The sequence below is a fragment of the Bufo gargarizans genome, chromosome 10 (assembly GCF_014858855.1).
Source record: "Bufo gargarizans isolate SCDJY-AF-19 chromosome 10, ASM1485885v1, whole genome shotgun sequence".
Lineage (NCBI taxonomy): Eukaryota > Metazoa > Chordata > Amphibia > Anura > Bufonidae > Bufo > Bufo gargarizans.
In genome coordinates this window covers 21,379,635-21,407,482 of record NC_058089.1, presented here as the reverse complement: position 1 = coordinate 21,407,482, position 27,848 = coordinate 21,379,635, and the positions used below count along the sequence as shown (strand labels likewise).

General features: G+C 44.0%; 1 protein-coding gene across 1 annotated transcript in view; it reads right to left on the bottom strand.

Moving 5' to 3' along the window:
- LOC122921066 (synaptotagmin-12-like) overlaps nt 1-27,389 on the bottom strand; it is a 56,622-nt gene extending 29,233 nt beyond the window's left edge. Inside the window, 4 exon segments of the mRNA XM_044270962.1 lie at nt 20,829-20,923; nt 20,926-21,187; nt 25,551-25,744; nt 27,356-27,389. Of these exon segments, the coding sequence (XP_044126897.1) occupies nt 20,829-20,923; nt 20,926-21,187; nt 25,551-25,744; nt 27,356-27,389 (585 nt within the window).
- Between the last annotated feature and the right edge of the window lie 459 nt (nt 27,390-27,848).

The following is a 27,848-nucleotide window of genomic DNA, read 5'->3' as shown; positions in this document are numbered from 1 at the left end:
AGTTTCTGACACTGCTGTACTGAAACTCAGCTCCAATTCACCGGCACGGCCACTACACTGTGTAGTGTATGGAGGGCTGCCTCTAGCCCTATACATTGTAGTTTCTGGTGCTGCAGCAGCTCAAAGCAGCTGATCGTGGGGATGATGGGTGTCAGACCCCCCACGTTGTGATCCACCGGATAGGTCATCAATATCTGATGCCCGGAAAAGCCCTTCTGAATATGACCAAAAGAAAGATGTGTTTGAGGTTTGTATGTTCTCGCTGTGTTTGGGTGGGTTACTGCCTAGTAGTCCACAGGTAATTCTCACCCCACAAAAAAATATATACTGTAGTTACTTGAGAATAGGGACAATCGCTGTACGTTGCTATCAAATATGTTGGCACTATATAGTCAATAGGAAATAAATGCTGCTAATCAGTTAGATTAGAAGGGAGGTGGCATTTTCCTGTTTCCTCACTGTACACCTCCTACTGGGATTTTTGTAATGATCTAAATTATCCTATGTAGCTTGGACCCTAGTCTTTATTTTTAGATAAGTCCTTAAAGGGGGTTGTCCCATGAAGACAAGTTATCCCCCTGTCCAAAGGATTGGAGATATGTAACCATCAAGCATTGTGCCCAATGGTGTCTGTAACCGCTAAGCACTGTGCCTCCTGCTGCGCCGTCCTCAAGTGGGGTCTCTGGATAGGGTCGAGGGTCACATATAGAAATGAATGGACCATGCTGTTAGTCTGTTCATTTACATGGTGCGGTCTGGAAGGGGTTATATGAGAGCCGCTGGTTTAGGTGATAGGTATCGGTACCTGGGCCAGTAGCTGTCAGTAACAGAACAAACCTGCTCCCCCGAAGCAGGAAACCCTGCGATTGTCGGGGGACCATAAATATATGGCGGTTATCAAAACTGGAGTATATTGACACCATGCAATCAGGAAAGGGTTAATGGCCTCTGCAGTAGGCACATTGACAGTCACTAAAGGGTTAACCCTACAGAACATTAGTCATAGACACCGGTGACATCACAAGCACACGTGTCATAAGGGAAAAACCCTTGTAAAAAGCGGGCGAGCAGCCATATTTGGTGCCGTACTTGATGGCCTGAGGACCTTGAGCTTGACTACCCCCGCCCACCGCACCTTGACGAAATTTGGAGGTTCTAGCAGGAAGCCCATCGCCCAATGGGAGAAAAGGGACATCCGCCTAGTCAACCAGATAAGCCCGGCTGCTGCACCCCCCATCCGCTCCTACTATTTATGTGGCAGCCACATAGTGGCATTACCCTCTAAGCCCAAGGGAAGGGCAGCCCTCCAGCCATGGTTCCCTAGAGGTTTCCTCCACAGGGGGTTTTCCTCTCCTGAGTGCTGGAGGGTGACTCTCTGTGAGTCAGGGGTTTGCCATTTTTGTAAATATTTTAAATAAACAATTTGGCCATTTATTCCCCAATTATTGTGTTCTGTATCTTTATTCTGTGTCTTTATTTTGCATTCTTTGGTTTCAGGAGTGTATGCTTGATTTTCTCAGGGAGGAGGTTAAAGGGGTATTCCCATCTGGGGCATATATGGTACAAATCGATAGGATGTGTCATAAATGTTCTATAGGTGGGGGTCCCACATCTGAGACCCGCTCATCTCTCCAGAACAGGGGCCTGAAGTAAACCGGAGAGCACATTGCGCATGCAGGGAGTCCTTTCCATTCATCGTTATGGGAGTTCCAAAAATAGCGCGCATGCTCAGCTGTATTCGGAAGTTCCATAGCAGAGACCGGAGAACAAGCAGCAGAAGCGCGGCCACCTGTTCATTTACCACTATGGGACTTCGGAAAATTGCAAACTAGCTCTCAGCTATTTTCTGAAGTTCCATAGCAGTGAACGAAGGTTGGCCGCGAATGCGTGACTTCCTGTCTGTACACTTGGGGGCCCCATCCTATGGATATGTCATAAATGTCCCAGATGGGAATATCCCTTAAAATGAGATTCATTATGAAATAACCAAGTTAGTGGAGCATCGCTAGGACTCTTATAGTGTTAGGAGTGCCAGCACCGGTGTACCGAATTAGTTGCTGGTGATGCCGATGATCAACGACTGTTCAGGTCAATGGATCAATCTTCTCAGGGCCGGCTCCAGGCTCATGTGGGCCCTTGGGCGATAAATCTCAGTGGGCCCCCTTGTGGCATTTGTCAAATGTCACCACGGCATCTGAGAGTGTTAAAAAACGGGAGCTCGGGCTTCGTGCTCAGACGCATCTTCCCCCAGCGGAGATTAGGGAAAGCACCCTGTTCTAAAAATGAGCCGCAGACTGTACTAGGCTTCCAGGCTTATTGTTAGTATATCCCAGTTCAGGCCACTAGGTGGAAGCACTAAACTGTGATATAGTGATTTCTATAGAGAATAATGGAGCAATTTCCATTATTCTGCAAAAGTTGCAATCTGATGAAAAGTAATTTAAAAAAAGAAAAAAGTTTTGAAAATATTATAAAAAACTTTAAACGTAAAATCACCCCACTTTCCCCAAAATAAAATGAACAAAAAAAGAATAACATGGGCATCGTCGCATGCGAAAACACCCATACTATTAAAAGTTAGCCAAAATGGTGATAGCTATAACAGAATGGGGCTGCTGTAGATAGAAAAACACTTGCAATCCCATAGGGTTGAATAGAGCAGCAGACACGCATGCATCTGTCGCTCCAATCAAATGGGGAGCACGGCCCCATTCTTGCGATATTTTAACCTAACTGCATTATATACATCAGATGATGAAGCTCTGAGGGCATTTTGACTCATTTGAGACTCATGGGGAGTGTCTGTAGCATCACATCTACAGGGCAAGGTCCATGACAGTGAGCAAAACATGACACTGATGATGTTATGGCGACAGAGCCTTACAAGCCTTGCCACTCCTCAGATGTTATCGGGATACAGTGGAAAATATCGTGTGACTGCGATGGAGTGCAGGAAAATGGGGCATTACCAATAGACAATCACTATTAGTGAGTGATAAGTTATAACACGTGCTGATTCCTGTCAACTGATGCTGAAAATTGCAAAAAGAGGAATACTCCTTTAACTCTAGGTCTATACAGCGGACTAAGGGCACTGTTCAGGGGTGGACTGGGATATTAAAGTAGCCCTGGCGAAAAAACTAAAAGTGACCCCATGTTGTAGGCAGGTCAAAATTGACAGAGGCCATGAGGAGGGATTTTTGGGTCCCCCTGGGCATGGGCTTTCAGTTTCCCTGTAGGGAAGTGATGGCTAACCTCCGGCCTGGCACTCAGCTGTGGTGAAACTACGACTCCCAGCATGCTCCATTCACTTCTAGCCAAGCAAGTGTACATCTTGGGAGTCGTAGTTTTATCACAGCTGGAGTTCTGGGGTTAGCCATCACAGCTTTAAGGTCTACTATGGCCAGTCTAACCCGGGCACTGTCTCAGAAAAACAGAGCTCTGACCCCTAAAAAATATAATATATTAATAAATGAATCAGCACAGAATGCTTGAACTAAAAATGTCATAATGTGAACATTCACTTTAAGAGATGTGGCTGCAAGATTTAATAATATTAATAATATTAATTAAAAAAATTATTTATATAGCGCCACCATATTCTGCAGCGCTTTACAAATTCATAGGGTTCATGTACAAAACAGAAGTAACTGGCTACTATTCAACTGAAGCACTAGGAGTCAGGGCCCTGCTCGCAAGAGCTTTCAATCTATGAGGAATTGGGGGTGACACATAAGGTAGTTGATTGTGATAAGTAGGATCTGAGCCATTATTGAACTGACAGGAGCGGTGCCGGCTGATCTGCTTCGGGATTGGGACTACTAGAGGATCGAGTTTAGGCCAGAGGAGTTGGTGGGGGAAAGGTTTAGTCTGGGAAAAGTCATTTTGGGTAGCTTGATAAGCCTGCCTGAAAAGATGTGTTTTTAAGGCACGTTTGAAGGGGGAGAAGTTGTGAATTGACCTACTATTCCGGGGCAGAGTATTCCAGAGAGTAGGTGCAGCTCGAGAAAAGTCTTGAAGATGGGAGTGAGATTATGGAGGTTATTAATCTTAGGTCGCTAACAGAACGGAGAGCACTAGTAGGGTAGTAGATGGAGATGAGGGAGGAGATACACGGAGGTTAAGCACTTTGGAGAGCTTTGTGGCTGAAGGTGTATTCTGTGGTGGATGGGCAACCAGTGAAGTGACTGGCACAGACTAGTAGCATCAGTGTAGCGGTTGGATGGATAGATGAGCCTGGCTGCAGCATTTAGAACAGACTGAAGGGGGAGATTTTAGTTGAGAGGGAGACCGATTAGTAATGTGTTGCAGTAGTCAAGACAAGAATGAATCAAGACAACAACAAGAGCTTTTGCCGTTTCCGCCGTAAGAAAAGGGAAGATTCTGGTGATATTCTCGAGGTGCAGACGACAAGAGCGTGTAAGTGATTGAATATGGGGAACAAAGGAAAGATCAGAGTCAAATGTGGCATGTTGCACAGGAGTTATGATAGTGCTGCAGACCGAAATTGAAATATCAAGTTTAGGTGAGTTAGTAGATGGGGGAAAGACGAGAAGTTCAGTTTTTGAGAGGTTCAGTTTTAGATACAGAGAGGACATGATATTAGAGACAGCTGCCAGACAATTACTGGTGTTTTGGAGTAAAGCAGGGGTGATGTCAGGGGATGAAGTGTATAGTTGGGTGTCGTCAGCGTAGAGATGGTATCGAAAGCCAAATCTACTGATAGTCTGTCCGATGGGGGCTGTATAGAGGGGGGAGGGTAAAGGACCTAGTACTGAGCCCTGAGGAACGCTGACATCAAGAGGAAGAGGAGGAGAAGAAGAGCCAGCGAATGATACACTAAAGGAGTGGCCAGAGAGATAGGAAGAGAACCAAGAGAGAGCAGTGTCCTTAAGGCCAATTGAGTGGAGCATGGTGAGGAGGAGTTTATGGTCTACGGTATCAAACGCTGCAGAGAGATCCAGCAGAATCAGTAGCGAATAGTCACCATTTCTTTTGCTGTTAGGAGATTGTTAGACACTTTAGTAAGGGCAGTTTCTGTGGAGTGAAGAGGGCGAAGGCAGATTGTAATGGGTCAAGAAGAGGATTTGCCGAGAGGTAGCTTATTAAGCAAGAGTAGACAAGACGTTCAAGGAGTTTAGAGATTAAGGGGAGGTTAGAAACAGGTCGGTAGTTAACAACACAGGTCGGATCAAGAGATGTTTTCTTTAGTAGTGGGGTTATAATAGAGTGTTTGAAAGAGGAGGGAAAGATACCAGAAGAGAGAGAGAGGTTAAAAACTGTAGTTAGGTGAGTGATGACGGCCGGGGAGAGGACAGGGTGTGATAGAATAGGATCACTGCTACAGGTCGTGGGTTGAGAAGAAGAGAGAAGCCTGGAGACTTCTTCCTCTGTTATAGGGTCAAAAGAGGAGAGAGAGCATGTGGAGGAATTGGAGGGAGGAGGATTGAAATTATTTGGGGACTGGGAGATTATTTCCTGCCGGATACTGCCAATCTTGTCTCTGAAGTAAGTGGCCATGCCATCAGCGCAGAGGTCAGTGACAGGTTCTGGAACTTTAGGGCTTAGAAGGGAATGAAAAGTGTCAAAGAGTCGTTTTTGGTTATTTAAGAGTGAGGAGATGAGAGAGGTGAAGTACTTTTGTTTGGCAATGTTGAGAGCCAAATTGTATGTTTTGAGTCTGCTGGTATTTGCAATTTTCTCCATAAGCGCCGTGCACATCTGGAGCAGTATTTCTTGCCAATCTGCCTTTGTAGTTTTAGTTCTAAGTCTTTCATTTTTAAGGGTTCAGCATCTGATGCAGCAAACTCAGTCGAGCAATGAACATTTCCAAAAAGAACAAATTGATGCAACTGGGGTTTCCTGCAGAGATAAGGGATTATCTGTCATACGTTGCCGGGTTTTAACTATCCTGCTACCTGCTGTTTAAATCTCCAAGGCTCCTGCATCCTCTTCTAAAACAAGAGAATGTCGAAGAGGGAATACAGAGGAGGAATGAGGTTATATGTAATGAGCGCAACTTCAAAAAAAAAACTGTAGACCAGGAGAGCCTTTATCTGTGTAATCACTAGTTTCCCAGGGGATTTAGGGATATCAGGAAAGATGAAGTCTCAATGGAGATGACTGAACTTATATACTGTATTTTTCACCCTATAAGACGCACTTTTTCCCCTAAAAGTGGGGAAAAATGCCCCTGTGTCTTATGGGGCGAATACTAATGAGCGCTTTTATTATGGAAGCACTCATTAGTACCGGAGGACCGGGAAGGGGTGAATGGAGTGGTCCCCGAGCCCTGTACTCACCACTTCCTGATCCTCTGCCGTCGGCTGTGCTGTGACTGCGCACAGCGTGAGGACACTCTGTGACCTCGCGCTGTGCGCGTTGGGTCACAGCACAGCGCGCAGCAGAGAGCTGGATCCTAGGACGGGCGGCGCCCAGAGCAGGAGAGATAAATAGATTTTTATTTTTATTTTATTTGCTCTGAGGCATGGGGGTCTGATCTGAGGCATGTGGGCTGATCTGAGGCACAAGGGTTTGATCTGAGGCATGGGGGTCTCATTTGAGGTATGGGGGTCTTATCTGAGGTCTGAATGAGGGGGTCTTATTTATATTGGAGCTCTTATCTGAGGTCTGATTGGGTTCATTCACGATTGGGTCTGAGCTGAGGTCTTAATGGGGTCTTATTAACATTGGGAGTCTGATATGAGGTCTGATTGGGGGTCTGATCTGAGGTCTGATTGAGGGTCTGATCTGAGGTCTGATTGAGGGTCTTATTAACATTGGGGGTCTGATTGCTGGTCTGATCTGAGGTCTAATGAAAAATATTTGTTCTCCTCTAAAACATAGATGCCTTATAGGGTGGTGCATCTTATAGGGCAAAAATACGGGTATAACTAAGAACTAACCCATAGTGGATGGGGTTAAAGCAGCAGCCTGAGCCAATGATGAAACACAACGTGGTTTTCAGACTACTTTAGACACCCTCTTGAGACTGTATATAACCTATAGTCTCAATGGAAGAACTACAAAGCAGCCAACAGTGAAGAACATCCATAGCCAATTATGTAAAACCTCTATTTGACCTATTTAGGTCAAAATGAATAACTCAAATGTGGCCATTTTGCAAATCCGCAAAATAACGTCCATTTTGCATCAATTTTTTGGAAGAACAATTGTCTTCAATGGGATAATGGTCCACAGTTTGCCACCATGTACAGGACATGTTCTATCCTTTTGTCGAATTGACATACGGATGCGGAAATCACATGGGTGATCCGTGTCCTTTCCACATCCGTATGTCCGTTCCGCAAACAATAGAGCATGTCCTATTCTTGGGTGCAAAAAACAAAACAAAACAGATGCAGCATGGACGTCACACGAACACCATCCATATTTTGCAGATCCGTGTTTTGTGGACCACAAAATACAGTCATGTGAAAAAATTAGGACACCCTTTGAAAGCATGTGGTTTTTTGTAACATTTTTAATAAAAGGTTATTTCATCTCCGTTTCAACAATACAGAGAGATTAAAGTAATCCGACTAAACAAAGAAAACTGAAGAAAAGTCTTTTCAAGATCTTCTGTAAATGTCATTCTACAAAAATGCCTATTCTAACTGAGGAAAAAGATAGGACACCCTTGCCCCTAATAGCGAGTGTTACCTCCTTTGGCTGAAATAACTGCAGTGAGACGGTTCTTGTAGCCATCTACCAGTCTTCGACATCGGTCTGAGGAAATTTTACCCCACTCCTCAATGCAGAACTTTTTCAGCTGTGAGATGTTTGAGGGGTTTCTTGCACGTACAGCCCTTTTCAAGTCACCCCACAGCATCTCAATGGGATTCAAATCTGGACTTTGACTTGGCCATTCCAGGACTCTCCATTTCTTCTTTTTCAGCCAATCTTTGGTTGATTTACTAGTATGTTTTGGGTCATTGTCATGTTGCATGGTCCAGTTCCGCTTCAGCTTTAATTTTCTAACTGATGGTCTCACATGTTCTTCAAGCACCTTCTGATACACAGTAGAATTCATCGTGGATTCTATGATGGTGAGCTGACCAGGTCCTGCTGCAGCAAAGCAGCCCCAAACCATGACACTTCCACCTCCATGCTTCACAGTTGGTATGAGGTTCTTTTCTTGGAATGCTGTGTTAGGTTTACGCCAAACATGTCCTCTGCTGTTGTGTCCAAATAATTCAATTTTGGATTGAATCTGTTCAAAGAACATTATTCCAGAAGTCCTGGTCTTTGTCAACTTTATCTGGCAAATGTCAGTCTGGCCTCGATGTTTCTCTTGGAAAGCAAAGGTTTCCTCCTTGCACACCTCCCATGCAAGTTAAACTTGTACAGTCTCTTTCTGATTGTAGAGGCATGTACTTCTACATCAACAGTAGCCAGAGCCTGCTGTAGTTCTCGAGATGACACTTTAGGGTTTTTGGAGACCTCTTTTAGCATCTTGCGGTCTGCTCTTGGGGTGAACTTGCTGGGGCGACCAGTCCTGGGCATGTTGGCAGTTGTTTTGAAAGCCCTCCACTTGTAGACTATCTTCCGGACAGTGGAATGGCTGATTTCAAAATCTTTTGAGATCTTTTTAAATCCCTTCCCAGACTCATAGGCTGCTACAATCTTTTTTCTGAAGTCCTCTGACAGCTCTTTTGCTCTCACCATGGTGCTCACTCTCACTTCAACAGTCAGGAGCACACCAAACTAAATGTCTGAGGTTTAAATAGGGCAAGCCTCATTCAACATGCAGAGTAACGATCTACTAATTATGTGCACCTGGTGTGATATACCTGTGTGAGATCTGAGCCAATTTAAGAGGGAATACATGTGAGGGTGTCCTATCTTTTTCCTCAGTTAGAATAGGCATTTTTGTAGAATGACATTTACAGAAGATCTGGAAAAGACTTTTCTTCAGTTTTCTTTGTTTAGTCGGATTACTTTAATCTCTCTGTATTGTTGAAACGGAGATGAAATAACCTTTTATTAAAAATGTTACAAAAAACCACATGCTTTCAAAGGGTGTCCTAATTTTTTCACATGACTGTACATACGGTCGTGTGCATGAGGCCTTAATCTCTAGATGACAGCTCCTTAAAGGGGTTGTCTCACTTCAGCAAATAGCATTTATTATGTAGAGGAAGTTAATACAAGGCACTTACTAATGTATTGTGATTCTCCATATTGCCTCCTTTCCTAGGTGGAATAATGGAAACATTATACACTGCTCATTTCCATGGCTACGACCATCCTGCAATCCATCAGTGGTGGTCGTGTTTGCACACTATAGGAAAAAGCGCCGGCCTCTCTGGTGGCCAAGACCCTGGGAGCTCACATAGGCTGGTGCTTTTATCTATAGTGAGCAGGCACGACCACCACTGCTGGATTGCAGGGTGGCCATAACCATGGAAACGAGCAGTATATAATGTGATGGAAAAATGAATCCAGCAAAGGAGGCAATAAGGAGAATCACAATACATTAGTAAGTGCCTTGTATTAACCTTCTCTACATAATAAATGCTATTTGATGAAGCGAGACAACCCCTTTAATGAGTGATATTATTCTAACTACACCCATATAGACAACGTGGCGGTTTTATATTCTTGTTTTTTTTCCCTTTAAGCCTGAGTAGTAAATTCATCTCTCTAATTGCTCCATTCTGCAGAAAACAAGGTCAGTTTAATTAATTCCCCCCTGAGATGCAACCGTTTTATGCAACAATCAGCCCGCCTGTCCATTTACTGTATTGATCGGGCTAAGCTTGTAATGAAGCAATGATCGCTGACTCCCACCGTGGTAATACCAGCCATAGGCGCAGGCTGAATACCGGGACGACACTGTTTGTGTAGGAACACTGGCAGTAGATCCTCTAAATGTTTGGATTCGGTTGAGGATTATATTCATCCTGATCCATAATATTGAATGGGATGACTCAAAAGATCGTTCCATGGCAGATAACACAAAGACTCTGCCAACAGAGAGATCATTGGAAGGATATTAGGAGCGGATGAGCTTTAGCTCATTATGTTGTTACTTAAAGGGATTTTTGCACAACTAAAACACTATACACAGAAGATAGCCGCCAGCCGAATGCTATCAAAGTCCCGTCATACATGTACCTGCTCCGGTCAGCAAGTGTTATCAGTAGTATGAATAGAGCATTACAAATGAAGTATTATTGCAATCAAAATATTGGTCAGGTTTTTTTTTAATGTACACTACATTTTCCTCTCTGGTAGTGCCCCCTGCTGTTTCTGCTTCTTGTGCATTCTGAGGTGGACTAGCATGCCCAGTAGCTTCTCTGCCCCCTTGCCCTCCCCTCATCACTGACGTACTGATCTTGTAACATCCCAGAGTTATGTTACGAAACTCTTTTACCCCCCCACAACCTGTTAAGGGCATTAAAGGGGTTGTCCGGGTTCAGAGCTGAACCCGGACATACCGTTATTTTCACCCCGGCAGCCCCCCTGAGCCTGGCATCGGAGCATCTCATGCTCCGATGCGCTCCAGTGCCCTGCGCTAGATCGCGCAGGGCACGGGCTCTTTTGTTTTTAATAACACACTGCCGGGCGGTAACTTCCGCCCAGCAGTGTGTTCGGTGACGTCACCGGCTCTGAGGGGTGGGCTTTAGCTCTGCCCTAGCTGTTTTACTGGCTAGGGCAGCGCTAAATCCCGCCCATCAGTGCCGGTGACGTCACCGGGGTTCCTGTCAGCCCCATGGAGAGCCCGGTACGTCACCGGAACTCTGAAAAATGCCTTTGCCCTGCGCGATTTAGCGCAGGGCAAAGGAGAGCATCGGAGCATGAACTGCTCCGATGCTCATGTCAGGGGGGCTGCTGGGGTGAAAATGGAGGGCTGTCCAGGTTCAGCTCTGAACCTGGACAACCCCTTTAACTTTGTCATCTTGTGTAATTTCACATTATATTCTCATATATCTGCATTCTAAGCCTTGTAAATGTATATTGTTGTCATTTTCCATGTTCACCAGCAGGTGGCAGCAATGTGTTCAGCAAGGACTTAGGCTACTTTCACACTAGCGTTCGATCGGATCCGTTCTGAACGGATCCGATCATAATAATGCAGACGGAGGCTCCGTTCAGAACGGATCCGTCTGCATTATTTTGGCATATAAAAGCTAAGTGTGAAATTAGCCTGAGCGGATCCGTCCAGACTTTCAATGTAAAGTCAATGGGGGACGGATCCGCCTGAAGATTGAGCCATATTGTGGCATCTTCAAACGGATCCGTCCCCATTGACTTACATTGTAAGTCTGGACGGATCCGCACGCCTCCGCATGGCCAGGCGGACACCCGAACGCTGCAAGCAGCGTTCAGCTGTCCGCCTGTCCGTGCGGAGGCGAGCGGAGCGGAGGCTGAACGCCGCCAGACTGATGCAGTCTGAGCGGATCCGCTCCATTCAGACTGCATCAGGCCTGGACGGAAGCGTTCGGGTCCGCTCGTGAGCCCCTTCAAACGGAGCTCACGAGCGGACCGACGAACGCTAGTGTGAAAGTAGCCTTAGCCAGTTTAGTGTTTCTGAACTAGAATAGTTCATTCCAGTTCAGCTCCCCCTTCTATGAGCAGAAGTGGGCTGGCCCATATCCTGCCTCATGGGGAGGGAAGGAAGTTAAAGGTAGTGTGCCAGCCACCCCGGCTAGGGGAAGGCTGTGCATGTAGGAGCTCCCAGATATAGGGATCCAAAGCCAGTATCTTGTCTCGGCTGAGACAATTGATCATCATCCCCAGCCTGAGCCTTGCAGCCTCAGCTGAGAAGAAAGCAAGCAGCCACCTCCAGTTACAGGAAGAAGCATACCCTGTAACAATAACTATGAGTAACGTTCAGAGACCCCAGGAGAAGACATATTTCTCCTCAGCTAGTCAGTCCCCAATACAGCAGAAGACAGATAGCGCAGATGATAAATTCCTGCCACATTACAGAGCTACTAAGCAGACGTCTTTTTTCCTGCAAAAGCTCCAGGCACATGATAGAGCAGAAGCCAGATTCCTGCCACACATTGCCAATACCTGCTGGGACTTCAGACTAATGCTGTATCTCACTTGGATGAAAGCTGCATCTAGTAAAGACACGTTTGAACTTTATTCCAAGTCTGGATCTTAATTTCTGCTGCAAATCCCTCAATTACTCCTACTAGCAACGCACTCATTTTATTGCAAGTGAGCCAGGATCCAGGAGTCCAGCTGTACCCAGGTAGGACACAATTACCACTACCATACAGAGACTTTACACCACTCTGGCATTCCTAACCTGGTGCGTAAGTTATAACACCTTAAAGGGCCCTGTGACTGTGCCCTGCGCACGCTGCGATTGGCGTCACGAACAAACAATAGACTATTATACACATATCCTGACCCACTACATAATTTGGCGTCCTGTGTAAGGGTCCATTCACACGTCCGTTTTTTCTTTCCTGATCTGTTCCGTTTTTTGCAGAACAGATCAGGACCAGATCAGGACCCATTCATTTTCAATGAGTCCTGGAAAAAATCGGACAGCACAATGTGTGCTGTTCGTTTCCGTTGTTCCGTTCCGCATGTCCGTTTAAATATAAAACATGTCCTATTATGTTCCTGAAAAATCGGATCCTGGTACAATGCAAAGTCAATGGTTCCGCAAAAAACGGAAGACATTCGGATGTCATTCCGTATGTCTTCCGTTTTTTGCGGAATCCGTTCCTGGAAACACATAGCAAATTTTTTTTTTTTTTACATTTTTTTTTCAAAGAAATCCAAACAACTTTATTTGATTATTGAAATGTATACATGTTTCCGTTTTTTGCGGATCCGCAAAAAACGGATGACATACGGAAACATTTTCAGGAACAACGGATCCGCAAAAAACGGACCGAAATTCGGATTATAGAAAAATACTGACGTGTGAATGTAGCCTAACTGTACAACGGTCCAGCTCATTGCAGTCTCACTCGTCACTACTTCTTTATTCATAGAAGGTATTACATACCAAGAGTATCTCTGTACCTCTGTGTGAGGGACTATTTTCTATGCAGGGCAGGAAGGGGCTAGCAAGAGCTTACTGCAGTGCATCCTTGTCTCGGGTGAGCTGCTGCCAACCCACAAAAAGGGACGAAAGTTGTACAGATAAATTAGGAAAAAAAAGAGTTTTAAATTAATTGGGATAACTCCTTTACCACTTTTTTTATTAAAATTTGTATTATTTTTTTTTTATAATTTTGGCTTCACTCATGGGAAAAGGCTGTGTATTATTCTGGTGGGCTGTGCATTATGCGTCTTCCACAATTCCTCTGTGCAATCAATAACATAGAAGTTAATTTCTTCTGCATGAGCTGAACAGGCACGGAGCAAGGACACTAAGGCCCCTTTCACACGGGTGATATTTCCGCGCGGGTGCGATGCGTGAGGTGAACGCATTGCACCTGCACTGAATCCGGACCCATTCATTTCTATGGAGCTGTGCACATGAGCGGTGATTTTCACAGATCACTTGTGCGTTGCGTGAAAATCGCAGCATGCTCCTCTTTGTGCGTTTTCCACGCAACGCAGGCCCCATAGAAGTGAATGGGGCTGTGTGAAAATCGCAAGCATCTGCAAGCAAGTGCGGATGCGGTGCGATTTTCACGCAGGGTTGCTTGGAGACGATCGGGATGGGGACCCGATCATTATTATTTTCCCTTATAACATGGTTATAAGGGAAAATAATAGCATTCTGAATACAGAATTCATAGTACAATAGGCCAAGACACATTTCTAAAATAGTTGCAGACAAGCCGCACGTATTTTTAAGTTGCGCAACCTTCCTGCAACTTGGAGTCTCTACACAGCGATGACATGTTTTATTGACTAAGATTATATGTAGAGATTGCTTGATAAACATGGTCAGCATACAAAGTAGGCCTATAGTAGCATTGGTGAGGTTAGTATGATGTATTTTTTTGACAGTTTCTGGCCTTTCTAAAAAAAAAAAAAGCTTATCGCCACCAAAACCCCCTTAAATCATGACCCTATTATCAGTGGCACAACTAAAACAATCATCCTCGTAATGGGCTTTACGTCACTGCATCCTTAGACCAGGGATGTACCTAAGACTACTTTCACACCTGCGTTCGGTGCGGTTCTGTCTGGTATCTGCACAGACGGATCCGCAACAATAATGCAAATGCTTGTATCCGTTCAGAACGAATCAGTTTGCATTATTCTTTAAAAAAAAAGTCTAAATCAAAACGGATCCGTCCTGACTTACATTGAAAGTCAATGGGGGACGGATTTGTTTTCAATTGCACCATATTGTGTCAGTGAAAACGAATCCGTCCCATTGACTTACATTGTAAGTCAGGACGGATCCGTTTGGCTCCGATAGTCAGGCGGACACCAAAACGCTGCAAGCATAATTTTGGTGTCAGCCTCAAAAGCGGAACGGAGACCGAACGCAGCCAAACTGATGCATTCTGAACTGATCCTTATCCATTCAGAATGCATTGGGGCTGAACTGATTCGTTTTGGGCCGCTTGTGAGAGCCCTGAAACGGATCTCACAAGCGGACCCAGAAACGCCAGTGTGAAAGTAGCCTAACACACAGACTGATCATGCCATTGGTATGGGACATTTGGTGAGACGGGACCCAGCACTGATCTATCTAATCCAGATTATTCCCATCTCGTCACCTGAAATTGCCACTAGGGGGAGCTCACTGTATACAGCTGCCAATGAATTTGGTGTGCTAATCTATATAATGCTCCACCTAAGGACATCATCAATGTGGGTAGTGGAGCGTACAGAAATATCATGGGGCCCTCAAAAAGATATTTCTGCTGAAATATTTTTATTAAATGGATGAACAACGGATAACTTTCATAAATACAGTGATAAATCTCCATACATCTTTCTGTCCAGGGCTGTCTGAAACCACCACTAGGGGGAGCTCAGTGCATAGAAATGTATACAGTTATTATTAAATGCAATGGAAGCTGTAAAAAATGCTTTGCATTGAGCTCCCCGTAGTGGCAGCCGCATGAAGATGCCAGGTTGGGAGCAGAAGACGGAGTTCGACATCGGGAACTATAGCACAGACATGGCTTTCTTACTGTATAATGTCAATGTAGGGATCTCAAAGAAGAGAACGTTAGCACAGACGATAGCGATCAGTCTTCATCACAAGCCTCGAAGCAGCTGTCACTTACATGGTCTCTTTGGATTCACGCCATACAGATGATAGGATCACGTTCCATTATAATATGAAGTATCTAACGCATTTAAAATATATTGAGCCATTTCTGCAGCACTCCTGGGCTTATACTCAATTCATTCAAATACATATTTCACCTGACTGAAAATCCACCTGCTGTGAAGAACCTGCGGCTTCACTTTGAAATAGAAGAACACACTTGGGCAGGCGAAAAGATCAGTCGCTTCTCCCGCAATGTCTGTTTTAGTAAATACTGGAATTTCTCATGAAATAATTTGGGAGCATTTATTGTTATTTGTGCCATTATAAATTTCTTCATAGGAATATATGAAGATATAACATGAGAAACTGGGATTTTCTAAATATTTTCTTACAGCCAATAAAACTGCAGAAAATGTATCTTTAAGGGTCACAACCTTCTCAGAAGATTCTTTGAGGGGAACCTTCAGGTCCTGAGCAGAGGTTGCTCGTGAACTGTACAAGTGTAGTACCATGGGTATATAGTTACATAGTTAATGCGGTTGAAAAAAGACATAAGTCCATCAAGTTTAACCAAGGGATAGGTGGGGACGCGAATCCCAGAAGGAAATGAGACTTAGATTTCTACACGTTTTCATCAGCATTAATGTTGTTTACTTTTAAGAATTCATCTAAACCCTTTTTAAAACTTCCCACTGTTCCTGCTGTGACCACGTCCTGAGGAAATCTATTCCACAGCTTCACAGTTCTGACAGTAAAGAAGCTTTGACGCTTCTGGAGACTAAACATTTTGTTCCCCAGTCGGAGGCAGAGCCCCCTTGTCTTTTGAGGGCATTTTACATGGAACAGTTTTTCACCGTATTTTTTGTATGGCCCATACAAAACTATCAGGGTAAAAGACATGGTCCCATCTTCACTAAGAAAGGGAAAATGCTGCGTACTGGAAGACTGAGGAAAATAGGAAATAAATGAGAGACCAATATTATAGTAAGTCTTTCATAATATCTTCTGATGTTCACTATGGACTCCATAGTTACTTGTCACAACCCTGAACAAGCACTGGTGTTTGTAGGGCTTTGCAGTTGTTGCTAGAGGAGTCTTCTGAGAAAAGTATTCATGTCACTGAGACATTGTAGTAGTAATACTAATGATTTGCCTAGCTTGGAATGTTGGCTCCTCTTAACGCCACAGAACATCCAGAGGACATCTAAGAAGTCCAAGCCACCTCAATAAAGTATGCACCCTCATAATCTATGATGGTGTAACCACTGTGGTTCCCACCAATTTTGAGGATGAGAAGCTCCTTGTTCTCTGTTTTGGTATGTAACCTCTTAATCTATGACAGTGTACCCTCCACCAATGTTGAGGGTAAGAAGATCCCGTTCTCTGTTTTGGTAGTGAGGTTCAGGAACGCCTGTGAATTTCATTACATGATATCAATTTTAATACACAGTGACCACACAAGGTGTGTCTAGTTCTCCGTTGTATATTACTTAAGAGAAGTAAAGATCCCAGTTTGTGGTCCACCACTTACCTTTTATGACATCTCATTGACATGAGTTAAGGAGGTGTATTCTTCAGTCTTATGTGTTCCTGATTACAATCATTACATATTGGGTACCCACATCCCCGACTTAAAAGTGTATTCCAGCATCTAAATATTGATGACCTATCTTTCGGATAGGTTATCAATATCAGGTCAGTGTGGTCCAACACCACCAATGACTGCATGCTTCTGGCAGCCGCCAGCATCGGAAACTGAACGCTGGATGGACATTGTGTAGTGGCTGTGCTAGCGTACTGCCGCTCAGCCCCCACTGACTATTTAAAAACTGGAATACCTCTTTAAGTTCATCTTGGAGAACTTTTTGTAAATCTATTTACACCCCATTGGAGAAAAGTAGGTTTGCCTTAAGGGAATCCTCTTTCAAAGTTAGAAAAATAACAAGCCTCCTAACCTTCTCTGGTGCTGCAAACTCTTCCTGCAATACTTGTTGTCTGGGTTATTATACTGTAAAGAAAGTAATAGGACAATGTGTCTTCATTGTTTCTTCACTGCAATGTAATCGTCTGCACATACTCTCCGACAGTAGGTCTAATATATCATATAGGTCAACCATTTGGTTAAATCTAAAGTGAAGAAGAACTCAGAAGAAGAGCTCACCCCGCTAAGCTGGAGGCTTAATTGGGGGAGGACTGGTGGTAAATGTGCCCTGAATGCTGGGTGTCAAAGGGCAACAAGAAGTCAATTTGCTTATACCAGGGTATTTAGAAATAGGATGAAGGCAGCAAACTGAATCTTTGCCTTGTGTTATAATAAGCCTAACTATGACTCTGCGTACTATGCTAAATTAGAATGTCAGAGTGTTACAACAGTGGGTATGGAACCACTGCATCAACCAACAGATTTGGCTTTGGGCTACTCCTGAGTCCTAAGGGCGTTATTCTGGCAGTCCTCTGGTTTTCACTCTTTTTACAGGAATGTACAGGAATTTAAACTTCACTGCAGGGTAACCACCAGGCTTCTACCTCCTAGAGTAGTCTCTGTGTGACTGACAGATGACCCTGAATCGCAGTCATGGACAGGCCGAGGTCAGGAGAGGCCGAGTACAAGCAATCCGTGAAGGAGTAATACAAAGGTCAAGCACAGGTCAGGCAGGGAAGGGTGAAAATTCAGGAAATGGGCAGAAATTCAGTACACGGGCAATGAATATAGCACACCTTCACTTGAATGGAGCTTAGCCCCGCCCAGGCCAGTTGATACTAGTCGTGATGTCACTGGGCCAGCGGTAAACAGTGAGAAGGTCGCGGTGCTGCTGCTTTCTCAAACAGTTGCTCGGCGGGGGTCCCAGGTGTCGGACCCCCGCCAATAAGATGATGATCTATCCAGAGGATAGATCATCAGTTAAAACAAACTGTAGAACTCCTTTAAAGGAGACCAGCCAATAGTTGGTGTGAATTAGGGTGCACGTGTTGGCCCCTTACGAGCTGTGGGAGCGTGCGCGCACATGCCCTATGGTACGGGAAGGAGGCCAGCCTGAAGACACAGATGACTCTGGCAGCTGCACCCCCTGCAAGGAAGCAAAGGAAGGCCAGGGAGTCCGGCCAGTGGAGAAGGAGAAGAAGGGTGAGTGAAGCTGTGAACATGCCCATTTGGCAGAGCAGGACAGTGGCGGGCACGGACCACCAATGTAACACGGTGATTTATATTTCTGTATGAACCATCAGTGGTTTTGTCTTCTCTGCAGGGTGATTCTTAATATTCCCATGGCTCCTTCCTCTGCATTCAGTATCCATTTGCTATCTACACTCAACAATCAAGCGGAGTATATAGCCAGTGAATCTAGAACGCACTACCTAGAAAGAAATCAGGCACCAGAATTTTGAGAACCCAGGGCTGCGCCACCAGCTCTGTTCAGAACAACTGGAGCATCAATGCTAATAAAGGATATTGCAGACAGACTCAGCAGGACACCTTCTTCCTGAATTTTATCTTCAGATGGTTTTCTTTATTACGGGTCCTAAATCTTGCACAATGTATGCATTACTGGGGTTCGAAAACCATTTTTGCCATATCGACTCATGCCAGCCGCCATGAATTGGTCGATGATATGCTATAAATGTCTTTGGGAGAATATAAGAATGTATCAGACTCAAACCACGTTTCTTAGCGTGTCCTTCACTTATCTAGGCAATAAACGGGTTAAAAACTGGGAACCTTCTTTTGTAGTCTCTTGCACTGCTGTACTTATTATAATAAAGACTACCATCTTAGAAAAAAAAAACCTGCAGTGTAGAGACGGAGCCGGACAATTTTCTGCTGTCATATTTTAATGAGCATCTACCATATTAAACTTGTAGCACATACACCCACGCAGCACACGGGGATGCTGGAAGCCTGGCAAGCAAGTATACCCCAAGGACGCTTCGCCTGCCTCTCCTCTGCTTGTCTATACGATTCAGTAGCTTTCTATATTACTCTACTGCAATGTCTTTCAACATGGAAGGAGGTGGGGGTTTGAAGAAGGAAATGTAATGAATCTAGAGCTCAGCGCTCAGGGACACGTAATAGACTGGTAAGACTAAGTAAATGCAAGGAGGGCAAATAAGATCTTGTATAGATCATCTATTTCTCTGCTGCAGATCAAGACAATCCTATGAATGTATATTATACAGATTATTATTATTATAGGCTCCGTAATAGCTGTTAATAAGTAGCACACTTCGGGAAGAAGTTGAAAATGAAAGAAGCGTCCACCCTACTGTCAATCTCTCACCCAACGAGGTTGTACAGGATTTTAGTATTGATGGCCTGTCCTCAGGATAAGCCATCAGCATCTCATCGGTGGTTGTCCATCACCCTCTCCGATCAGCTGTTTTGGGGTTGTTCCAGCACTAGCTCCACAGCTCTATCCATCACCTTAAATGGGGGCAGCGCTGCAGGAACCAGTTCTGTCCACAACACAATGGATGGAGCTGTGTAGTTCCTGCAGCAACTTCTGGCACCGGAACTACCCCCAAAAGTATGGCGGGGTTATGGGGTGTTGGACCCCCATCGTTCAGATATCAGTGGCCTATCTTGAGGACAGGCTATCAAAAGTAAAGTCCTGGACAATAGGGAGAAGAGAATAAGGCTTTAGCGGCAGCTTATTGCCCTAAAGAACAAAAGGATTGGGCGTGTTGAAAGCTAAAACACCTAACCTCAAATTGAGAGAGTCAGGACACTCCCATACACATGAAATAGTTGGTTGACATTCTTCTAATTTGTATGGCCGCCTTTCAGCGGTCTGACAATTCAAAATATTCTTGGACGCATTTCAAACTATGTTTATGCGCTGGATAATATGTAAAATTTGCTCCTCCTCAGCATATCTTTTAGGGAAGTTCCCTATATTGATGTAGCCTATGTTATTTCTATGTTAGCTAAACTACGTTCATGGAAAGTTTTTGGTGCACGTAACTCCCAATGCCCTGGATCTAAAGCAAGGCAGTTTTAATCCATTGGTGGGCCAACGCAAAAAAAAATTTGAATGTGTCCTCGAACCTCATGCTCATTCACTTGAAATTGCACAATTTGCCATTTAACTTTTGAATGCGGTCTATATTGGGAGTGCAAGGACTGCAGGAACAGCACATGAGCTTATAGAGAACTGGTATATTATAATATGCTGTATAAAGTGGGTGTATGGTTACCTTGCAGGTGTACAGGCATTGTGTACCCACACAATAAGGAGATAAAGACACTCTACGCTCCACATCCCTCGAAAAAAAAATATGTGTTCCGAGGAGAAAGTGACCAACGAGAGAGTGACAAAATTTACTCTGACAACTTTTTCCTGTAAAAGGGGCTCTGTGATTGGCTGCATGCGGTACAGAGACGATTTGAAGTTCTAAACATAGACCCGTTGGAACCAACCACCATCCCCTTTGTATGCCCCTCAAAAGTACAGTATTGACAGCTACTTCTCTTCCTCTTGATCCCTTGACGTTGGGTTGCACTAATCCTACCTGCCATTTTGGTAATCCTGCCATAATAACGGCAGTAGGCTTGAGCCAAAAAGGGGTATCCATAGTTAAAAGCTGACCTAAGCCACTGAGAGACTTCTGGTCACATCAACCTTTCTACGGTAACAAAGGACCAAACATACATGTACATGCTCTCTATACTTACTCTGGAAATTCCAACAATTTGTTCATCTGGGAGCAGGCTAATGTGCACAAAACACGATTCAAAGTTGCCATCTTCCTTTTTCTCCAGTAAATCTTTCCTTGTATTAAAGAGACGTGCAATATGTTTGAACTGAGATCATAGTCCATAGTGACTTCAATCTGTCCCACAGTAAAGTCCAAGCCAAAGTTATTTCCAATGGAAGAGATAGAGCTGAGGGAATCGGTAGAGACAGACTTCCTTAACATCCCATAGGGAGTCATTTCCATGTCCCTGTTGATCAACTCCATTGGACCAAATTCGTTAATACTTTCATAGGTGTCATTGAGATGTGCCACTGCTGGATTTGCCTGGACGGGTCTCTAGAGGGGGGAAAAAAAATGGCATAGTATGAACATGTGAACTGTAATATTCTGAACCAGAATGACATGCACAGTGTTTAATACCGCCAAATGCTGAATTTTAGAAATAGATAATATTTTGTATAATTTCAATTTATATGTAAAAAAAGAACTAGAAAAATAAAAAAAAGTCTAAAAAGTCTAAAAAGATAATTAGTCTTGACACAAAGTAATATGGTGACTTTAGGCTGAATGACTTGCAGGAGGCAGGCAGACAGTTCTCTAATGACACTTTCTGAATTTCACATGTAAACTTGATTGTCGGTGATCTCAATTGGTTTAGAGGGGTTTTCTGGGCTTGCAAAAATTTAAAAAGTACCAATATGTGTCTGAATGCGCACCAGTAGATGCCTTCATAGCTAAGAAGTAATTAGTTTTCTGTTTTCAATGTCTTGCCCAATTCTGTGTAGCACCTTTGTTTTGATGCGTCTAGGGCTTGCATTTGTGAAGGACTACAGTTCTTATGATTCCTCTCACAGACATTGCCTCTATTTACAGCTGCAGGGAACAGTGGAGATAGTAGGTATATGATATAGGACATGCTACATGGAGGGCTAGAGTGGATATAACCAAGTGGTCAGAGTGAGAAATGACACACAAGCAGGAGGTAAACACCAGGTGCGGGACCATGTGACTACATGTCAGTCTGAGTTACAGAGGCATCTCAGCTACAGACGGTACATTGGTAAGTGACTCATTTTTAAGTGTGTAAACCATTTGCACATAATTTTATAATTTTAATATCTGAAAACCATTTTAACATATGATCCTTGGGCAACCGAGGTGAGGGACAATTGAACTGTGTCTCTAGAAAACTAGATAAGTGGACATTTCTGAGGTATCGTAGGAAAGGAAGAAGTGGAATTGGTCTTTTATGTCAAAAACTAAATCTTGTCGATATGCCCATATGGACATTATAGACCAGGGTCTGTAGGTGCCTATTATTTTTTTATTCTTAGCTATAATCAACTTTAACATGAATACTTCAAGGCAAATAAAGTATCTGTAGACTACCAGGTCTCAAGTATAGCGCTTGGCCAAATAGCGCCCTATATCCCAATTTATGGAGGAAAGTGATACATTGGAGTTAAAGGTTTTCTCCCATTATTAAATAAAACAGTAAAATCAGGAATCAGATAGTACATGACAGTGTTTTTCTAAGAAAGCTAGAACCAGCCCTGTATCTCACATGGATCCAGAGATCTTTCCATTAATTGCTCTGCTAGATTTATTTCAAGCTAGCAGCTCAGGGGCGTGTGACCTTTCTACTCTCTCCCTATCACAGCTCAAGTCCTTTCCCCGGTGGTTTGTCCTTTCTATTGCAGCTCTCTTCCAGTAACTGTCAAAACTGGTGGCAGTTGAAGGATGGAACTGGGCATGTGTGTCCACCTCAGGCAGGTGAGCAGAAAAATAAGGATAATAAAAAGCAGCAGGTGGCGCTGTACCGCTACATTTTATTGAATAACTCAGTGGTTATACAAAAGTATTCAGCTCCAGGTGCAAATGTGGAATATTTTAAAGGGGTGGTGGCCAGTTTTGTACTTATCCTTGTTGTGGTAGAAATTTACTGATTCCTAAAATTGGAATCTATCCAATTGTTGTGATTCTCCAAATTATAATGTTCTCTCCAGGGGTCAGAGTGTATAACTGGTCATGAAAAGAATGACATATTGACAGGACAAGTGGGAAACCTCTTTTGGCTTCCCTTCAGAAAGTTCTTTAATTTATAGGGAAAGTCCTGGATGACGTCATAACAGCCCGGGTGAGATTTCACGCCAGACCTTCAATCAAGATGGCGACACCCGGCCCGTGAATCAGGTAAGTATGTTTTTGTTTTTTTACACTGCATCTTTACACTCAGATGCTGCAATCATGTATAAACACGGCATCTGAGGGGTGCAATGACAGGGGCAGCGCAATCGCCGCCCCCTGTCATTGCACCCAAAAAATGCGAAATTCGTCACAAAGCAGATTTTTTTATAAGATTCGGCAAAGCAGCCAAATCGAACTTCCAATAACTTCGCTCATCTCTAATCATAATAAATATTTGAAATTATGGTTTAACTATTTTAATTTTCCCATATCATCCACCACCCTCACTAATCAGGGGAATAATAGTCCAGTGTTTCCTCAATGAATGGGGTGGCACTAGAGCATGAGTGATGCCTCCTCCTTCCTTCGTCTCCTGAGTATATAAAGCTACTACTATTATATATACAGTATATGTGATCGTAGAAATATCACATGATGAGCATTGGAAAGATAGAATTCCTTCACCCTAATCACATATTCAAGCACTTCCACTAATAGCACATCAAGCATTCGTTATGGGTTTATTATAGTAATGCCCTGTCTCGGGTACCAGTCTATATCAGTCTCTTCGAGCGGAAGTCTCTTTACTTTCATGTGCTGTATTAGACATCTTCACTATCATCTCCGACTGCTTCTTTTGATAAGGCAGTGTTAGATTTATCCCCAGACATCACTAATGTATGCTATAATTTTACAGATAGCCAGGACATAGTCATTTACTTAGGTCCAAATAGCTACATTATGTTCTATACGGTTCATTTTATTTTTCATTCTCGGAAATGTCCTGGCTAGGTTTGATTTATCTATATGGATGCTGTGCGTGTAAAAGCAGATCCTGTTTCCTTCGTGGTTGCTCTGGTAAGTTATATCTCTGCACTGAACAAAAAGAGAAGGAATTCTATCAGCAAGGTGCGAAGAATAACATGGCTGAAACCTAAAGGGGTTATCCCATGATTAAAGGGGTTGTCCAACAAAAAATATTCTACAGTTTTTAAATCAGCACCTGGATCTGAATACTTTTGTATTTGCATGTAATGAAAAATTTTGTATAGCCAGTGAGTTAATCCATAAAATGTATCTGTATAGCGCCACCTGCTGTTTGCTATTTTGTCTTATTTCTTTGACCTGCTCACTGAGGTGGCCGCACATGCTCAGTTTCATTCTTCAACTGCCTCCTGAGCTGTGATAGGGAGAGCTGAGACACGACCCTGAGCTGTAATAGGGAGAGCTGAGACACGCCCCCTGAGCTGTGATAGGGAGAGCTGAGACACGCCCCCTGAGCTGTGATAGGGAGAGCTGAGACACGACCCTGAGCTGTAATAGGGAGAGCTGAGACACGCCCCCTGAGCTGTGATAGGGAGAGCTGAGACACGCCCCCTGAGCTGTGATAGGGAGAGCTGAGACATGCCCCCTGAGCTGTGATAGGGAGAGCTGAGACACGCCCCCTGAGCTGTGATAGGGAGATCTGAGACACGCCCCCTGAGCTGTGATAGGGAGAGCTGAGACACGCCCCCTTAGCTGCAGCAGAAAAGACACACCTCCTGAGCTGTCAGCTTGATATAAATCTAGCACAGCAATGAATGGGGAGATCTCTGGATCCATGTGAGGTACAGGGCTGGTTCTAGCTTTGTTAGAAAGAGATTGCCATGTCCTATATGATGTCTGATTTTCTTTTTTTTTACATTAGTCATGGGATAACCTCTTTAATGTGAATTACAACAATATTCAGACCTAGGTGCAGGTTTCAAAAATGTAGAATATTTTTTTGTGGGATAATCCCTTTAAAGAGGTTGTCTGATGAGGGTCACCGGTGGCAAAGTTCTATCTAGGATATATCACCAAAATCTTGTTGGTGGGGGTCTGTCTGCTGCAACCCTGTTGATGGCCAGAACATGGCAGCAGTAATTAGATCCTATTGGCTCTGCTTGGCTTCTTCTGGATGGCTGCCTGGAAAGGGTCGAGTGAGGCTGATAGATCAGTCTTAAGCCTCAGGCACACGGCCGTTGTGCGGCCATTCCGTGCATTGGGGACCGCAATTTGCAGTCCCCAATGCACGGGCAATGTCTGTGCGGCGGCCGGGACGGATCAAGACCAATTTAACTTTAATGAGTCCATGATCCGTCCGCACCACAAAAAATAGAACATGTTCAAGTGAATGGGTCCGCATCCGTGATGCAGGGAGAACACGGCCAGAGCCTTCATATTGCGGACCCGCTGTTTGGCCACGGCTGGGCAATGGCCATGTGCATGAGGCCTTAGGATCTCTGCTGCTTCAATCAACAAGAACCCTAGAATATCAGATCCTTTTGGTTGAAGCTTGATGTCATGACCTGGAGACACGAGTCAACATGATGAAAGCTGAACGATAGGTGTTGACAGGAGATGATGTGGCACCGCACTGCTCCAGCTCTAGACACTTTACTCTGTAGGGGTCGGACTTGGATCGGACATTGGTGTCAGAACCCACCAATGTCTCCAACATCTAACCAGGCCCGTGCCATGATGAGCTTACCTTCTTCTTCACCTCTGAGTACGACCTCCCATATTTTTGTTTGAGATATCGATAATCGTAGTTGGGGAACGGAGAAGGAGACGGGTAGCTGCCCGATCTGTACAGTTTCCATAAATACAGACCTACTACTCCTAGCAAAGTCAGCGCGCCAGCAATGTATATTCCTATTTCCCATCCGGGCGGGCTTGTGATCACTGTAAAACAAGTCCATAAAATAACCATGAAGAATTTTATGTCGAACCATAAAGGACAAATAAAATTCAGTTGGCAGCAGCCAATACGTAAAGTTCTCTAAATAGGATCTAAAAGCATGCTCGGCGGCAGTGTAACGTGTGTAAAAAAATGTAATATTCCATATTGCATTTAATGTTTTTATGGATTTCAGACACTTTAGAGAACAGGACTTATTTCTATCAGGGTCAATCTCAAGACAAGGTTTTGACCTACGGTTGTAGAAATGCATTATAGTGTGCAAACACGACCACCACTCATGGATTACAGGGTGGCCGTAACCATGGAAACGAGCAATGTATAATGTGATGGAAAAATGAATCAAACCAGCAAAGGAAGCAATATGGAATAATCACAATACATTAGTTAGTGCCTTGAATTAACTTCCTCTACATAATAAATGCCATTTGCTGAATTGAGAAAACCCCTTTAAATCAAGTATGAAACATTGTTCAGTAACCAAAAGTTTGTGCAATTAAAGGGGTTGTGCACCCAGAAGAAATAATGCTCATTTACAAGGCCATTCTCATCCTAATGATGGCGGCCCCACGGGTTCCTATTGTGTTTATGAATTCATTTATGATCCTATAGCTGAGCAGACGTGGTCACATGTGCATCCATAGTAGCGCTCATCCTGCGCATGCGCTGTTATAAAATGAGATCCCTCTGCCTCAGCCAGCTCTATGCAAAACCAGTGGAAAGCTTGGCATATGCAGTGATCTATACAGAGTATCTATACAGACGCTTATTGAAACGTTTCTATGTCCAACCAATTACAAATTGCATTTGCCTAGAACTGGCTGAGGCAGAAGAAACTCATCTGAATAAGGCCTCGGAATAAGGTGTATTTTACGGTCTGCAAAAAACGGATCCGTAAAAAATACGGATGACATCCATGTGCATTCCGTATTTTGTGGAACAGCTGGCCCTTTATACAGTACTATCCTTGTCCGTAATGCAGACAATAAGGGTCCATTCACACGTCTGTAATTTGGGTCCGCATTCAGTTCCGCAATTTGCGGACCCATTCACTTTTAATTGGGCTGGAACGGATGCAATTGCGGACCAGAAAAGGCATTTTCTATTATAGTGTCTGTAATGTGCGGTCTGCAAATTGCGGATCGCACATTGCAGGTGTCCGTGTTTTGCGGATTCCTCAATTTGCGAATCCACAAGACACTTACGGACGTGTGAATGGACCCTAATAGGACATGTTCAGATTTTTTGTGGAATGGAAACATGGACAGAGATGTATTAATGCTGGATCCGGTACTAAGTGTTCCGGAAATTACTGCGTCGCCGGATCGGATGAATATAATGGGAGCGGGGCGGAGTTCCGGCGGCAGCACGGCAGTGTACGCCGAGAGGTCGCCGGAAAAAAAGTACTACATGTTCGTACTTTTATTCCCGTGGCCTCTCGGCGTGCGCTGCCGTGCTGCCGCCAGAACCCCTCTCTGCCCCCATTATAGTCAATGGGGCTGGAGTGGTAAGCCGGGGGCACGCATGCACTAGCTAGTGTGAAAGTACTCTAAGTTGTAAATCCCTGATTAAAAAAAACATTGAACGCTACTTACCACTACTACGATGGTCAATCATTTTACTCTCCATGTCATTTATTTAGTTTCCACCTAAAAGGAAGAAAGAAAATACAGAGTGTGTATTATTAAAGCAAGAAAAAAAGAAGAGTTTAAAGGCTTGTCTCACTTCAGCAAGTAGAATTTATCATGTAGAGAAAGTTAATACAAGGCACTTACTAATGTATTGTGATTCTCCATATTGCCTCCTTTGCTGGCTGGATACAAGGGCCTTGTATTACATTTCTCTACATGATAAATGCAACTTGCTGAAGTGAGACAACCCCTTTAAGGCTGGTCAGGGTCTGGTCACATTTGCAATGGAGGCTTCAAAGAATACAGTGTTATTCTTCCCATCAAAGCAACAGACATCCTAGCACAGTGACACGGCTGGACCTAGCACAGTGACACGGCTGGACCTAGCACAGTGACACGGATGGACCTAGCACAGTGACACGGATGGACCTAGCACAGTGACACGGATGGACCTAGC